This window comes from Solanum dulcamara, chromosome 10 (assembly GCF_947179165.1).
Source record: "Solanum dulcamara chromosome 10, daSolDulc1.2, whole genome shotgun sequence".
Taxonomy (NCBI): domain Eukaryota; kingdom Viridiplantae; phylum Streptophyta; class Magnoliopsida; order Solanales; family Solanaceae; genus Solanum; species Solanum dulcamara.
Window position 1 is genome coordinate 16,797,002 of NC_077246.1, and position 18,751 is coordinate 16,815,752.

At 38.8% G+C, this 18,751-nt stretch overlaps 1 protein-coding gene across 1 annotated transcript; it reads left to right on the forward strand.

Annotated features, from left to right (window-relative positions):
* Window positions 1–15,122: 15,122 nt before the first annotated feature.
* Window positions 15,123–18,396, forward strand: LOC129871670 (FCS-Like Zinc finger 14-like). The gene is made up of 2 exons (XM_055946629.1): window positions 15,123–15,801; window positions 18,114–18,396. The coding sequence occupies exons 1-2, from the start codon at window positions 15,302–15,304 to the stop codon at window positions 18,271–18,273; spliced, it is 660 nt and encodes a 219-aa protein (XP_055802604.1). The 5' UTR covers window positions 15,123–15,301; the 3' UTR covers window positions 18,274–18,396.
* Window positions 18,397–18,751: the final 355 nt, after the last annotated feature.

Here is an 18,751-nt window from a genome sequence, read left to right on the forward strand (position 1 = left end):
AGTAAAACCAAAACCTAATATATACAACTAAACATCTCTCCCAGAACCTGGAGGTCACAAGTACAGAGCAACTATAAAATAAAATGCAAGTTTAAGTCGCAAAAGTAGATAGAAAATATATACAACAACTGGCTAGTCTCAAAAAGGCAAAAGATGGGTCATCTATACTAAAGGAGACAAATGATCCCAAAAAGTCAAGTCCTCACCTTGGTCTCTGAGGCTGACTGCAACAGGTCTATCTATCTACGACAGTAGCTGGTGCTCGGTCCTACATCATGAGAAGAGAGATGCAGAGTGTATTAAGAGTACCAAGATAACAAGTACCCATTAGGCATCATAGACCGACATCGTAGAAAAGGTAAAAACATTAAACAAAAGAGGAATAAGTCTAAATAGGGGTCATAATAAGTATCTAAAGAGAAAGAAGTACTATCTAAGAGAATCAAAGCTAACTACACCCAACTGGGCCTCGATAAGTCCAGCCAGGACACTCGTGCACATGTTAAATAAAATCCAGATGGACCCCCATAAGCCCGCTGAGTATACAAAATAGCTACAACTGCCAAGGCTAGAAAATAAGAATTTGTGATGCCAATAACTGAAGAACCGTGTCATTTCCGAACTCAAAATTGATAAACCAGAAATGCTTTAGGGTCGAGGCGGGGACTGGTACCTAGATGCTTGCCCAAATATTCAATGTAGCTAGGGATGAGACTGGGTATCTAGATGCTTGCCATAATACATCGATATGGTCGAAGCCAAGGCTAGGTACCCAGATGCTCACCGTAACACATCGGTACGATCAAGGCCGGGGCTTGGTACCCAAATGCTCCTCATACTAGCAAACTGACAAAGGTAGGGGCTGGGTACCTGGATGCTCCATGATGGAAATTCAAAATAGAGGCTAGGGCTGGATACCCGGATGCTCACAGATAATTTATCCCATGGTGCCAAATATTCTTTTTTCCAACTAAATGATAATGGTTTCGAGAATCTCCTTCCCAATGAGTCAAATGATAAGATACCAAACCTTAGACTGAAGTCAAACCCGAATGCTCCCACAGTCTAGTATCACCGACATATCTCAAAGTCGCAATCATGCCGAGTTATGGATGGGGGTGATCCTAAGAGCAAGGTTATCGCCTAGCTAAGGTCAAACTACCAGTCACTAGCACGCTAAACATTCTATAAGGATTTAAGCCCATCGAAGTGATTCCGGGACAACTAAGGCAAGTTTACAACCTATACTAAGGCCAACATACTCCACAATATCAACAACATAATCAATCAACTCCTCATATAATACTAACAAATAACAGAAAGGAACGCATATTTTCAATTACCTAGTAAACCCAATAAAAGCCTAAAACATGATTTCTCACATCTAAGATATAAACATAAGCTACCCAACCTAAATTCCATCTATTTCAACATTCTTTCACACGTTCCAACTCAATCTAAAGAAAGGAAAGTCGTAGCCTACCTGTAGGTTGAACACGCATGCTCCAAATCACTATACCGGAGCTTTTCCTTTCCGAACGGCCTCAGAACACTACCTCGCTATCAAAACTAGAATCACAACATCGTTACGGTTGTTTAGACACTAATTTTATAATTTTCGAAGATGGACCAATTTTAGGGTCTAAAATGGGAAAAGTGAGACTCAATTTGGAATTTCAAAATTGACACCAAAAAATAAATTCTAAACAGCACCCTTACCTCAAGGATCGAACTATAACACAATTCAGGGTGGAAAAACAACGCAAGGAGATCATGCAACAAAATGCTCATAATTCACAATAAAGGGGTGAAAAGGCAGCATCTTTGATAAATGATTTTTCAATAACGAAACTCTCCCAATCCAAAAAAATTACACCATGATGTTCCTTATGAAAAACCCCATAACTTAGACTCAAATTTACTAAAAATGGAGCTCAAATGATCAAGATACAATCTTCCAAAGCTCAACAAAATATCAATCCGAAAATGACTAAGATCAGTAGCTAATTTCATAAATTTACCTCATACAAACCCTCCTCAGAATATTCTAAGCTTACCAACGGATTCCCCACAAAATTCTCTTTAAAATTAAATTTTAAATCATCAAATTTGAGCTTGTATTGAAGAAGAAATTGAGGTTTGAAATGAAGAGCTATAACTGATTTTCGTCCTTGGTCTTTTATTAAAAGACCTAGACCTTGGCCTTCGTGAACCCGGCCGAAGTAGCCCGCGAACGCAGAGGTTAGCAAGCTTGGCCTTCGCAAACATGGCCAGAGGCCCCGCGAACACAGAGGCAAATGAGGCATACCTCCGCAAATACGGCCATGGACCCTTGAACGCGGAGAACAAATTCTCCTACACCAGTTATCAGCTGAAAAAGTTGAGTTTTCTCAAGTTCAAAAATTTCGACAAGGTGCTCCAAAATTCGTTTGGAATTCCATACATGCAAACGATATATGCTACCCATCCAAATTCGATGTTCTGGATTCAATGGCGTCGTCAAAATTTCCATACGAGGTAGTTACCCACACCCAAAGGACATTTTGAGCCAAATTCCACAATGGGCCTCGGGATTAGACCGGAAGCCTCAGGATTTGAATGAAGGGTCGTTCTATATCAAACTCGACATTTTAGAGCTAACTGCTCTGTCAGAATTTTCAGCCAAGTGCATTTTCTAAAAATATTGACCAAAGTCAACCATAGGTAAAATTTCAAAGACAAAAGCGCCAAATGGCATCAATTTCGTACACTGCCTCGGCACTCATGTCGGTCATGCTTCTAGCCTAATTTGGTTATTCTGGAGCTGATAGAATCATCAGAATTCTATTCTAAGGTCGCTTTCCTAAGTTATAAAAGCTCCAAAATAGGGAAACAGGTCTAAAATCCAAAAGAACAACCAGGCGATTGTGCTACCGGAGCCAGCAGGTCATATATAACTTGGGGTCACTATAGGAATACGCTAAATAACTAAATAGATGCAATATTAGAAAAATGACCCAGAGGGTTATTACAACATCCACTACTAAAAGAACTTTCATCCGCGAAACTAAAGACAAGGATATACCTGGAGGCTAAAAAGAGCTAGGGAACTACTCCCGCATCTCCTGCTCGGTCTACCAGGTAGCCTCCTTAATAGCATGATGGCGCAATTGGACCTTAACTACAAGGATAGACCTAGAATGAAGTTGGCGAACATCTTTGCTTAGAATAACAACCGGCTCCTCAACAAAAGTCAGGCGATCATCCAACTCAACTGAATCATACTAGAGCATGTGGGACTCATTTGGGATGTACCGGCATAGCATAAGAACATGGAAAATAAGGTGTATAGCTAAAATTCTAAAGGCAAGGCCAGCTCATAAGCAACCTCGCCAACCCTTCTCAAAATATCAAAAGGCCTGATATACTTGGGGCTAAGCTTGCCCCGCCTGCCGAATCTTATCATACCCTTCAAGGGCGACACCCGCAAGAACACCCGATCTCCAACCTCAAAGTGCAAGGGTAGATATCTACGATCAGTATAACTTTGATGCCTACTTTGCGTTGTCCTGAGCCTATCCTAAATCACCCAGACCCTAGCTACGGTATCCTGAAGTAAATCAGTACTGGCGGCCCAGGCTTTGAAGACTCAAACCAACCAACTAGAGTGCAACAACGCCTACCATATAAGGCCTCAAACAGTGCCATCTGAATACTAGAGTGGTAGTTGTTATTGTACGCAAACTCCGCCAAAGCCAAGTATTACTCCCAATGACCCTCAAACTATAATACACAAACTCGCAGTATATCCTCCAAAATTTAAATAGTACCTTCTAACTGACCATCGGTTTGTGGATGAAATGTTATGCTAAGATCAACCCGGGTGCCCAAATCTCTTTAAAAGATTCTCTAGAAATTGGAAGTAAATTGAGACCCTCTATGTGATATAATAGACATCGGTACCCCATGAAGATGGACCACCTCCTGAATATAGATCCGATATAGACGCTCTATAATGAAAGTAGATAGCACTGGAAGAAAGTGTGCTGACTTGGTCAATCGATCAATGATGACCCAAATAACATCATTACCTTAGGGTGCCTGTGGCAATCCCATTATGATGTCTATGGTGACATACTCTCATTTCCACTCGGGAATAGGTAATCTCTAAAACACTCCACCAGGCGGATGATGCTCAGCATTAACTAGGTCGCAACTCAAGCAACAGGCTATATACTCAGCTATATCTCTCCTCATGCCATACCACCAGTAATGCTGCCTCAAATCTCGATACATCTCCACGGTGCCCGAATAAATAGAGTACCTAGAATCATGGGCTACGTGAATGATCAACTGAATAAAGTCTCCAACTCTAGAAACACAAAGGCGACCATCAAATTGTAGTACCTCATCTGAATCTATAAAATCCTAGCCACCCTCATCTCGCAATACTAACTACCGAAGCTCTACCAATGGTCCATCCTCAAACTTTCGGCCAAGAATCAGATCCAACAGAGATGATTGATCTTCCACAAAATCCAAAATCAATCTAGAAGCTAAGATGTCCAACCTAACCATCCTATTAGCCAAAGACTGGATGTCCAAGGCTAGGGGTCGCTCCACAGCAGGTAAGTAAGCTAGACTACCCATACTCCCTACTTTTTGGCTCAAGGAGTCCACTACTACATTCATCTTGCTCGAATGGTAGAGAATAGAGATGTCATAATTTTCTAATAGCTCAATCTAGTGCTGCTGTCTAGAATTAAGGTCCCTCTAACTCATAATGTACTATAGACTGCGGTGATCCATATATATTCACAATGGACCCCATAAAGATAGTGACTTCACATCTTGAGCGCGAAAACTACCACCGCCAACTCTAACTCATGAGTGGGGTAATTGCGCTTGTGCACTCTCAACTATCAAGAAACATAAGCAATAACTCGACCTTGCTGCATCAGAATATACCCAACACCCATACCTAAAGCATCACAATATACCAAAAAACTCTCACCCTCAATTGGAAGAGTCAAAATAGGGGCGGTGGTGAGAAATTCCTTGAGCTTCTAAAAGCTTAACTCACACTCCTCGGACTACACAAAGGGCACATCCTGATGGGTCAAATGGGTCAATGGGGATGCAATGGCAGAGAAACCCTCGATGAATCGCCTATAATAGCTAGTTAATCCGATGAAGCTCTGAATCTCTGTAACAGATATGGGCCTAACCCAACCACGGGTAGCCTTAATCTTCATCGGATCTACCATGATACCTTCCTTGGACATCACTTGTCCCAAAAATTCCATAGACTCCAATTAAAACTCATAATTTGAGAATTTAGCATAAAGTTGCTGATCTCTCAAAGTCTGGAGCATAACCTTCAAATGTTGTGGGGGCTCCTCTCTACTCCGCGAGTACACCAGTATATCATCGATAAATACAATTATGAAAGAGTCAAGATAAGGCCTGAATACTCGATTCATAAAGTCTATAAAAGCTATGGGGGAATTAGTAAGCCCAAAAGACATCACAAGGAACTCATAGTAGTCATACCGAGTCCAAAAAGCAGTCTTAGGAATGTCGGCAACTCTAATACGCAACTGGTGGTAACCAGACCTCAAGTCAATCTTAACAAATATGGTTGCACCCTAAAGCTGGTCGAACAGATCATCGATATGAGGTATAGGGTAACAATTTTTCACCTCACCTTGTTCAATTGCCTATAATTAACACACATCTGCATAGTCTCATCCTCTTCTTAACAAATAGGATGGGTGCACCCTATGGTGACACACTAGGGTGAATAAAGTCCTTACCTAGGAGGTCTTCAAGCTGCACACTCAGCTCTTTGATCTCTGTGGGGGCCATATGGTAAGGTGGTATAGAAATAGGCTTAGTGCCTAGCTCTAAATCTATGGCAAAGTCAATATCTCTCTCTAGGGGTAGGTCAGGTAGGTCAATAGGAAAGACATCACTAAACTCTCAAACCACAGGAACTTAATTGACAGAAGGGGCATCACTGGACACATCACATACATATTCTAAGTACCCCAAACACTTGGACACAACTAGACGTCGAGCTCACATAAAGGATATGATCTCAGTCAGTGAATGACTATAAGCACCCCACCACAAGATCGGGGGAATGCCAGGCATGCTAATGCAACTGTCTTAGCATAACAGTCAAAAATTGCATGATGAGGGGATAGCTAATCCATGCCCAGAATAACATCAAAGTCCAGTATATCAAGTAAAATAAGATTTGTCCGGGTCTCGTGCCCCTAAATAGCTACCACACGGGATATACAAACCTAATTCACTACTAAAGAATCTCCTACCGGGGTCAAAACATGCAATGATACCTCAAGTGACCCATAAACAATACCCATATAGAGATTAAAATATATAGACACATAAGAATACGTGGAGCAATAGAGAAATGGCCCTGTCGGCCTCCTTAGGACCACCTACCCTGCCACCTGACCTGCCTCCACAGGGACTTTCTCGAATACCCTACTGGCTATCGCCGCAGCCCTGACCCCGATCTCTATCTTCGGGTGAAGGTGGTACTACTACCAATGGTTTAGTTCGGCTGGGGCACTCTCTAGCCCAGTGCTCTAGTGAGCCTCAATAAAAATAACTGAAGCTGATCGTCTTGTGATAACTCATATGTGGTAGGAAGGAAGTGGACCCGATCTACTTGAGCTCTACCATACGGTGGAACCCCCAAATAGGGCTGACCATCCTTAGCTGCTGGTAGGGCATCTTGAACCAATCGACTGGATTGACCCTGTTGGTACCTATCCTACTGGAACCACTGGCGGCGCCTGTCATAACTATCATGGCCCCTAGATACGACCCACTGTAGCTGCCTTGATGCTTGGGTTTCTTATCGCTTCTCCCTTAGGCCTAGCGATGAATGATCTCTATGGTGCAAGCATGATCCACCACATCTAAAAAAGAGCAGCCCACAAAAACCAAGTTCTCAATCCCCAACCTCAGATAAGGCCTCAATCCGCGCATGAAATATCATACCTGCTCCTCCTCAATAGGTAGAATTATAGTTACATGCCAGGAATTATAGTAAAATCTGGCCTTGTACTCAAAAATCATCATCTGACCTTGCTCCAATCGAGTAAATTGATCCCAGAGTTATTCCCTAATGCTCTTGGAATGTATCGAGCCAGAAAGGCCTCTGAGAACTAGGCTTATATCAACAATAGTAACCTAGCTGGCCTTGTCTGTAAGTAAGAGTGTCACCACTATCGGGCTGATCAATGAAATTGGTGAGCAGTGAAGTTGGTGCCTCTAGACATCACAACCAAGAAGTGGAGTTGCTCCTGACAGGTAGTCAAAAACTCTATGGCATCCTCACCAATGGCTCCAGAAAATGTCAGCAATGACAGCCTCTTAAAGACCCCCAACATCTTCTTCTCTTGTAGTGATATGGCACCCTCTAAAACTGCGGAGAAGGGGTTCAACAGGTGGTGGTGGCGGCTGAACCTCAGGTGTTGGCCGAACGGGCATATCCCACAGTACTAGTATATACACCGCTTGATCTGGGGCCTATGGTATAACCCCGATATCCATGAGGAGCTGGGCAGTCGCTGGTTGTAGTATTAGGGTCATAACTGTTGCGACTGGAGGTTGTGCTGCTGGAGGTGGTCCCTCCAACTAAGGAGGAATATGGGCATTTGGATACTCCTCTACATGCTCCAAAACTATCTCTCAATCAAGAGCTAGTGTTTCTCCCCTGCCTATGCCACAATGCCAACCTCTAGGCCTGCCCGACCAAGGTGGGTCATCACCATTAGTGGCACCGCGCATATGAACCATCTCCTAGAAAGAGTGGAACAAATGAGATATTAGGAAACCAATTGACACAAAACTGCATAAAATGATATAATATAGAGAACGTTCCTAATGAAATCTTGTAGCATCTCGAAGATAAGTTACAGACGTCTCTGCACCCATCTGCGAGACTCTACTAGACGTAGCTCTGTACAAGTGAGACCAATGAACCTGTGTCTCTGATCCCAACTTGTCACGACCCGATTTCGCAAGTCATGATAGCACCTACTATAACCCATCAGTAGGTAAGTCAACTCATAAACTCGAAATGATAAGTAATGGGTTTGAAGACAGAAACTAATCAAGAATGGAAAATTCCAAAATAACCAGAATAAATAAGAGAAAGCAAAACCAAAACCTGATATATACAACTAAAGATCTCTTCCAGAACCTAGAGGTCACAAGTATAGAGTTACTACAAAATAAAATGCAAGTACAAGTCTCAAAAGTGGACCGAAAATATATACAATAATTAGTTAGTCTCAAAAAGGCACAAGGCAGGCAATCCATATTGAAGGAGCTAGAAATGATCCCAAAAATTCAAGTGCTCACCCTAGTCTTCGAAGCTGACAGCAACAGGCTGGATCTATGCGCGATGGTAGCTGGTGCTCGATCCTACATCACAAAAAGATATGCAAAGTATAGTATGAGTATCAAGATAACAGGTATCCAGTAGGCATCATCGACCGACTAAGCAGAAAAGAAAAAAACATTAAGAAACAAAGGAATCAGTCTAAATAGGGGTCATAATAAGTATCTAAAGAGAAAGGAGTACTATCTAAAAGAATCACAACTAACTACACCCAAATGGACCCCATAAACCCAGCCAGGACACTCGTGCGCAAGTTAAATAAAACTTAGAGGGACCTCCATAAGCCCGTAAACACAGAGGCAAAAGAGTTACACCTCCGCAAATGCGGCCAAGGCCCAGCGAATGTGGAGGCAATAAAGGCATACCTCCGTGAACGCGGCCATGGCCCCGCGAATGCGGAGAATAATTTCTTAGACCTCCGCCAATGCGGGCAAGGGCCCATGATCGTGGAGAACTTCTCTTGCACCGGATATCAGCTGAAAAGATGAGTTTTCTCAAGTTCAAAAATTCCGATGGAGTGCGGGGAATTCGTTTGAAATCCTGTACATGCAAACGAGATATGCTATCATACCAAATTCGACATTCTAAAAACAATGGCACAATCAAAATTTCTAATTATCTCGATACTCGTGTCGACCATGCTCTTAGCCTAATTTGGCCATTATGGAGCTAATGAAATTATTAGAAAGCTATTTTGAGGTTGTTTTTCTGAATTTATGACCAAAGTCAACTCTGCAAGTTATAAAAGCTCCAAAATAGGGAAACGGTTCTAAAAATCCAAATGAGCAATCAGGTGACTGCGTTACCGATGCTAGCAGGTCATAAATGACCTGGGTTTGCTATAAAAATTCTCTAAACGATGAAATGTACATAGTATTAGGAAAATTACCTAGAGGGTCATTACAATATTTTTATATTTTTATGTCATTTTGTTGATTTTTGAACCATAAGGCGTTGTTGGAGTGTCGTAGTTATGGAAACCTAGTTATTGTATTGTTGTGAGCTATTTTGATGTATATGTTGGTGGTATTAAGGTGATAGGGGTATTGTAGATTGGTGTACCACTTTTAGGTGTCATGTACGGAGGTTATTGATTGAAACGACGTGAAGTGTGCCTTGTTATATTACCTTGGAAGCTTGCCGCTCTTGTGAGATGTTGATCATTTCTCCTTATTGTTATTAGTTGCTAGTTGTTTAGAGATTGTGATATTGTTTGTTGGGTTAAAGTGGGCTAGTAGTAATAACGACTTTAATGCCTTATCGATTAGTTATGGCTCATTTTTGCAACCTTATTGATTCTCGCATTTGTTGCATTATCTTTGGCTGGTCAAGTTTTATAAAGACACATTTGGGGCTTCTATTAAAAGGTCTGTAAGACTATAATTCTTCTTATGTCATGATCCTAATATCCTAAGGTTTCTATGGCTTGTATATTGTCATTATACGACTGATAGCATTGTCATATTGAGTTGGCTACCACAACATGATATAGTATCTATAAGTAGGACTCTATTCATGACTTAAAGGCCTAGAATAACATGTTATGATTATGTTTAGTCATTTGTGATCACTTTCTATAGTTATGATATTATTATTATCTGGCTACCACCTACGAATTTGTTTTAGCCTCAACATATACTAACATTGCAGGGTTTTCGAGCTTACCAACTGACTGATGTACTGTGTCTACGTGCTGGGTAGACCGTGCCTATGAGTCGGGTAGGTTGTATCTACGGATCAACACTTATATTGTACCTCCGATCTTAAAGAGTTGTGTTGAGTTATAGAACATGTACATCCGGACGGTTTAAATTAGATTATCACTAGGTCCAGGTAAGGGGGAAATATGGATATTTAGCGATTAATTATGCTCAATAAGAACTATATTGATTGTGTGGTATTTGTATCTGTCAGGCTTATGGGGGCCAAGACAAGTTATTGTTCTCTATGTGTTTATATGTTATCTTATTGCAAGAATATAAGGCATTATAATTTTGTTTTACTCCCGCTCTTTTCATTCAGTACTTATACTTTAGTTTCATCTTTTAGTTATGTCTTATATACTCGGTATATTATTTTGTATTAACGCCCCTTGCTTGGGGCTACTGCATTCATGCATGAAGGTCCTGAGTGACGATTAGACAAACTTACTGAGTAGCACAGCCGCCTATTCAGTTGATTTTGACTCCTTTCGTCCAGGGATTGTTAGAATCTTAGACGTTTGTCTATTTTGCTGTCTATAGATTTTGGGTAGGTCAGGACCATATTCCGTCTAAGTAATATATTTATAAAGGCATGCAAACTAGTGTGTTGGATTGTATAGTCACGTTATTGGTCATGTTGGGCTTGTTGGTTGGTTGGATGAAGTTTGATAGTTATTTGACATATATACTAATTTTCAACTTTTGTATAGAGATCATGGAAACTTTGTCAATCCATATTGATTTATCCTTTTCTAGATATCATGGTGGTCTCAACGGCCCAAGCAAGTATTGTGTATTCGATGGTTATTGCTTTAAATGAATTATTGGGAGTACCTTATTTCTTTATAGAGCTATTGACATGTGCTCATCTGGCTGAGTGCTTATTTTTATCCTAGATATACTTGTTTGTTTTCTTGACTATGTGGCTGCTATACGCCATTAGCAAATATTTCAGTAGGATCGACTTAGATCTAAATTTTGGCATTAGGTGCCAGTTGCACCCCTCGAGTTTGGGCGTGACAATATCCCTCCTCACTCTCATCTCCCCCACTTTCTCTTAAACTTTCATGTTGTGACTTAGCAGCTTAACATCTTTGTAATTATTGCAGTTCTGGATATCACTTGAATTCTTTCACAATAAAATCATTCTACTCTACCTTCATTCATTGGAAATTTTAGCCCTGCTGAAAATGAAATTAAGTAGCCAGTCAACCACTCCAAACATACATTGTCTGTGCTCTTCCAAAACTCTATCGGAATTTCATCAGGTCCAGTCACTCTACCCAAACTCATATTAAACATATCATCCTAAACTTCCTCAACACTAAAACATCTACCGCATCAAAAATCTCACTGACTTTTTGAGTTCCCTAAATCACCCAATAAAATATCCATGTCTAATTTTCCATTCAAGAGTCTGTGGAAGTATATTTACCATCTTTGTCTAATGTGTGCCTCCTCTACTAGAACTTTGCCGTCATCGTTTTTTATGTACTTCACTTGATCCAGGTCACGAGCCTTCTTTCCCTCTCCATGGCAAGCCTGTATAACCTTTTATCCCCATCTTTATCCCCTAGATCAATATATAAGCATTCAAAAGTTTCCATTTTTTATTATCGTAACAACTAACTTCGCGCTCTTTTTGTCTCCATATACCTTGTCGTATTCGTCTTCCTCTCCTCCTTGTATTTGCTCTACACCGACATAGCATAGGCCACATTATTTCCTTCCACTTTAAATATAATTAAATATATTTAACTATGCATCGTCTAAATTAGAAGTAGAGGCTTTTAATGTGAATGCATCGAGTATATGATAATTTTGTGTAAACTAGAATACTACAAAGCTAAAGATTTTTAAACTTTATCATCCTTATGGCTAGGGCTGTACAGGACAAATTGATAAACCGCACCAAATCGACAAACCGAACCAAACCGGAAAAAAAACCCGACTAGTGGTTTGGTTTGACTTGGTTTGGTGTTTGGAAAAAAAAACCGATCATTATAGGGTTGGTTTGGTTTTAACTAAAAAAAGTCAAACCGAATCCAAACCGACCCGATTATAGATATACTACTTTTAAATTATGTTATACATAAAAATATTTATTAAAATATAATTTATAAATATTTTTTTAAAATTTTTCATAATTTTTGTTTTCTTTCTTACATTTTGATTTGAACTTGAGAAGCCCATCTAAATAATTACAAAAAAATCCATCTTATAAAGTTATATTATAAAGTTAAACCTTCAAACAATGTTCTGCCTCCATCTTATATGTTGATATTTTGTACTAGAACTCTTTTTAAGAAGCACTGCTCCGTGCTTTTTATTAGATACTATGAAAAACCCAAGAAACCCGAAAAAACCTGAAAAATCCGAGAAAAATTGATATCGAAAAACCCGACTTTTATTAGTTTGGTTTGGTTTATAGATTTAATAACCCGACACAAATGGTTTGATTTGGTTTGTAGAAAATCCGAACCAACCCGATCCATGTACACCCCTACTTATGGCACAAGAAAAAATGGCTAATCCTTATGGAAGAAAAAACTTGTTATTAAACTTCATGAATTTCATTTCGATATGCTTTTAAAAAAATACAGACAAATTAGAGCCTAGCATAAATCTGCAAATGAAACTTGTAGATGTTCAAGAAAATTAGAATAATCATTGGTATGAATTAGTCAAATCTACTTAAACACAAATCAGGCATGCTTTACTCTGGAACTGATAGCACAATTACAAGCCTAAAACAAAAATGTTTGATGAAAAATATAAGATATTTAAAACTATTTCATAAAAATTAATATATTGTGTATATATATAAGTATAAAAATTTTATAATTTGTCCATTCGATGTAACACCCACTCTTTCGGAATGTTTAAATAAACTCGTACCTTCGAGGCAAGAAGAAGGGTGATAAATAACTTTTAAAGTATGTGGTAAGATATATTTAAATTCTTTTAATGATTGTACTTCAAGTTTTGAAGTCAAACAAATTATAAAATAAAAGTTGGCAAAAGTTATTGCAAATTACTTTCATAATTTTGTGTCAAATGTCTTGAAATTTTTCTCCCAATCTATAAAGAATTGAGTGGCCCACAATCTATAAAAATCGAAGGTCTACGAGTCTACTTTCCAACGCGTCAAACCGTTTGTCGATACAATTTCATAATAGAGATATATTCATACTGCACAGTGAAGGCGAGAAGTAGGGCCCATAAGTCAGTGCAAGCTTATAAAGAAGCTTCTTCTTCATTTCTGTTTACTTCTAGTTCATAAGAAACCCACAAAAATCAGAGAAAAATATTATAAAGCTCCTTATATGTTCATGATCTTGTCTTGGTTCACTGACAAAAATTGCTCTACATCACGAGCTCCTCGTTTTGATATATTCTCCATGGATCATGCGACGTAGCTCCATTAAAATTGTGGCAGCAGGGGTTGGATGCGTTTTGAGTTTGTGGATGTGTTTGGGGCGAGTGTAGCGAGGAAAAAATTATTTATTATCGGTTTATAGCTATCTTACGCTCTGAATAATAATTTATGGCAAAAATTCATACCAATTGTCAAATTATCATAGTAATTCTTATCCTTAGCTGGTGTTTCAGATTACTCCTTGTTGTAACGTCATAGGAGTGTAGATAGAGGTAATATTTAGCATAAATTCAACAAAAAGGTATCTTAAGGCTAAAATTTTTTGGCAAGTTTCTTCATCACATAGTTATTATGACTTGTTAAGGTATGTTATGTGATTGCAACGCCTATAAACTACGTACCTAGCTTGCCTTTAGTGTACCTTGATGCCTATAGTCTATAGATCTAAAGAAATAGAGTTGTAGTTTTACCTTCAGGTAAGTAGTATTGTGGTTGCCTATTGATTCATGGTGGTGACCTACTAGGTGTTCACCTATTTGTTAGCGACCTTATACTTTGATATGGAATACATATTATTGTGCAAGTCGCTTAGAAAGCCACCTTACTTGTTGATTAATTAGAAGATTGTATGATGCCTACAGTGACTATCTCGTCAGCTGTTAGTATTTGGGATTAAGATTTTGAGACATATACATATAAATGTCCCTTTATTTGTTGCCTAGAAAGGTCATTGAAAGCGTAGATTGCCTATGGGGTTAACCTTAGCTTGTAAGAGAGCTATAAAATGTCTAGAAACGCCATTTTGAAGCTTGTAGAGCTACTTGGTACATTATTTCGTACTGATGACGCATTGCTTGGGGGGCATTGCATTCTTTCCTGCAACAAGTACATAGATCTCATCAGTTGTGTAGCCGAGTTCTAGCAGATTACTCAGCTCCCCTTCTTCCAGATTTGCCAAATCTAGAGACTTGATAGTGTTTGTCATGTTGAGTTGACCAGTAGGTAGGGGACCCATCTTGGCATATAATGGATTATTCTTAAAGGCTTGCATACTTTGGGTTGTATAGATATGCATTGTCAGTGGTGTTGGCCTTATTGTTTTGCCCTTTTAACATAGCAACCTGTTGACCTTAATCGTATATGATTATATGTGTTCAGTTTGTATGTTTTTAGATATCATGGTGGCCTTAACTGTCCGCATATCATTACTTAATATATATATCATGATAGCATCGACGACCCTCAAATAATTTAGTTTCTATTCTATGTGAATTTGTTGGGATTAGCTGAGTTGATTGCAGGTTTTATTGACGGGGACCTTGTCGGTCATAAACTTATTTTTAAACTAATATACACTAGTTAATTTTACAACTGGGTCAAGTGTGGCATTGAGTGTCCATTGCATTTGTAAGTTGGGGTATAATAGATTTGTGTTTCTTTTTCAATTTTTTATTAAAAACAAAATCAAACCAAAATTATCATTTTTTGAAAATTTAAAACCAATCAGATCGTCCAAAAATTTTGTCAATTCGATTTATTTTTAATCAAATGATGAAGTTAAGAATTTTTGGAGGGGGTGGGGTAGGGGTGGGGATGTTTTATATTTTTCCGTTCTCCTGAAAACCAAAGGAGTTTCTCTTTGAGAGATAATCCGAAAGGGGAGAAAACTGTGATTTTCTTCCCAACCCATCTCTCTCTAAACCTTCTTTTCTCTCAATCTGCAAAAACAAAACCTCAATTCCAAATTCAGGAACAGAGAGAGACCAGGCGTCTCTCTTTGTTCCTTTCGGGAAAAAAATGGCTGAAGTGAGGGGCTATAAGAAGATATTATCCATCGATCTTTCCGTTTTTGCCCCCACTGATAACATTAACTCACCTAAATCCACCAAATCTCCTAACAAGTTTGAAGACCCAAATGGTGTTGTTGGCCTTGGAATTGTGGCCGCCATGTCCAATAATCCTCAGAATTGTAATAAACCTCCAATTCTTATTTCCCCAAGATCAACTTCGAACCCAATACTAATTGTGAGTAATAATTGTAATACTAAGATAAAGAAACAACCTACCATTGAGGAAATGGAGATGTGTGAAGAGTATACTCGTGTGATTTCTCATGTGGGTACCAATTTGTTTAAGAAAATGGAATATTTTGATGACCAATTCCTAGGAAATGGGTATCATAAAACTGCTACTGCTGCTGCCAATGCTCCTCCTGAAGCTTTTAGGTCCGCAGATTTCCTCAATACTTGTTCTTTATGCCATAAGCAGCTTCAGGGGTTGGACATTTTCATTTACAGGTTCATTGCAACTCTTCGTTGAGCTATTAATTTTGGCTGTACATTTTTTGTTGTTTATCTTATCATTGTTCTTGGCCTGTTCTTGATTCTGTGATTTGAAGTCTTTAACTGTGGATTAACATTTCATTAAATTCCCATTTTATGAAATTGGTAATGCTCCAACATCATAGTTTTGTACTTTGATTATCTTTGAGAAACTAGACTCATCCGCCTGCTCTAAATCGACCTGCTTAAGAAGCTCTATATTCAATCCTTTGTGTGTGGCTCAGATGGTTTGGCTTGGGACTTCCATAATGGAAGTCTCAAGTTCAAAACCCCTTGCCTGCGACAGCAGGGGGTTGGCCTTCTGGGTCAAGCTCGTCACATGGGACTTGTCTAGTGCGGTTTACCTTTCCTATGTAGTTTGCAAGCTATTGCATAGGAGCGGCGTTTACCATGTGCGCACCTAAAGGGTAGCGGTTGCAGGTTCCCTTGTAATAAAAAAAGAAAAAGAAACTTTGTATTCAAGTCAACCTTAGAGCATATAATACTTTTATTTCCTTTTATATCATTTCAATTGAAATGAAAATTCATTTGATAACGTGTTTACTTGACGAAATCTCATTAGTAAGACTAGATCATCGTGAAGTAGTTTGCTTAACCCAATAGGAGTGAGTGTCCTGGAGTCCTATCAGTTATGATGTCGATCACATTGGGTTTGTGACTCAATGTGGATAGTATTTTTGTTTACTTCCAAAATGTAACTCATATTCTTTTATCTGATCGGTTGAAATTGCATCAGTTAAAATAAAATCTGAATGATTTGTTATTGTTGTTGTGATGGTTGAGATCTATGGTCTGAGACTGATTCATTCAATTCATATTGCTGAAGTTTAAAATATAACTGTGTGGCCCCTCTAACTTTTGTGTTTGTTAGCTCGTTTTTTCCTTAGAGAATCATGATTATCCTTTGACATTTACTTTCCTTTTTAATTTCTTAATATGATGCATGTATTGCAACTGGGAACATGTTGATGCAAGTCCATCTGTTCTTTAAGGGGCGATCTGCCATCTACGTGAATCTGATCTGAAATTTGTGAATGTCAGAATTTTCTATCTGCTTAGTTCTATTGGTTGAGGAAAATGTCATTCCCTTCTGGATTTAGACAGTTTTCAAAAGGAGATGCTCTAAGTCAGTTGGGTAGCAATGATCTATCTTCATTTTATTGCAAATTGCTGATACTCTTATAGACCTAAGCAATAGATTGTCCTCGGAAAGAGGGAAGCCTTTAGAGGACCTAAGCAATAGATTGTCCTCGGAAAAAGGGAAGCCTTTAGAGGACCCGTCATTGTTGGAAATTGCTTGGGAGGCTCAATTATCTTACAATCACACGATCAAATATTTTGTTTGCTGTCAGTGTGGCTAACCAGTTTCTTCAAACTCCACGAAATAGTCATGTCCATGTAGGGTGCAGTAACCTTGAATGCTTAACTAGTAGTAGTTTTTCCTCCTCCGTTTGCATTCTGGTTTTTACATTATTTACTGTTCTTGTTTTTTTTTAATTACCATCGGACTTAGACCTTTGGTAGCTTCTTCCAACTTTTACATAATATTGGACATGTACTTCTCATATTCTACTTGTTTAACATGCATATCCTGAAGCAAGGGGAATAAATTCTTTGACAAGTTTTAGATTAATACATTGTGCTTAATTTACACAGTTATTTTTTCTTTGTTGTCAGTCGCTCGAAATTTTCTCAAGTGAACTGCTGATGTTGTGCTTGTATGACTTTGTTATAGTAATCATTCATACGAACCAAGTCCATCGGGGTTTTAATATAAGTGTGATTTCTTTAATTAGCTTCTTTGAAACATTTGCAGAGTTATTTCTCATCATATACTGTAGTTTTCGTGTGGCTTGTGGCAGATATTGATATTTTTGCATTGTCAGTTAATATATCCTATTTCTTTGCTTTAAATTTCAGTCATTCTATTTAGACACTTCTTGTTTTTGTTGCGATATAAAGTTTTCCTAGTTGGGACCATCTCTCGTTAGTATAATTTTAAAGTTTATGACGCAAGCGGCTTTAGGTAGGAAAGTACCAAATGGTTTTTATTTGTTCATAATATTTTGGCTGTTTCCTCCATGTACTGCAGTATATCTTGTTGTATAAGCACAGTGGTGTGTAGCTTTGATTTGTAGAATTTGAGGTATAGAGTAGGACATATATATTTTTTGGTGGGAAAATACCTATTATCCCTGTTGTCAAGCTTGAGGAATGAAGTACAGGTTTACTGATATCACCTCTTTTCCTGTGTGATGCTCATGCAGAGGAGAGAAGGCATTTTGTAGCTCAGAGTGCCGTTTGAAGCAAATCTCAATCGATGAACATAAAGACAAGTGTGGTTCTGTAGCCATGAAATCCCCCGAGTACTCTGCCTCCCCTTGCTCTGGTCCAATGCAGTTTTCCGGTGGTGTTGCTGTCGCATAAGTAAGTGGTTGATACAGGTCTGGGAAGCTAACTCAATAAGATTTGGTATCAACGACATCAGAAGATCTAAATATGTTCAATTTTGACAAGGCAAACATTGTTAATGGAATGTTGTTCTGCTTGCCAGAGGTGCTGAAGTTTTGTTAGAACCTATTAAGAGGGAGAGAGTTTCTTAGTTTGCTTAACCCCAGTGAGAATATACGTCACAATTTTTATATCTAAAGGCCACACACATATTTAAATATACAAATTTATACAAAATTGAAATCTCTATATGTAGTTAACTTGCTGGATGTTCATATAAAGGTGTTCTGCAAAAGGTGAATACTCGTTGATTTCTTCCCTAGGGTTCGTACGTATAGATTAGCTTACCTTTTGTTGGCCAGTTCGCTTGGTGTTTTAGCAACCGCTATTTGGTTAACAAGTGAAGCTGACAATCTTAGCCATATCCAACCTGTTTAAACCAAGCAGTGTTAGA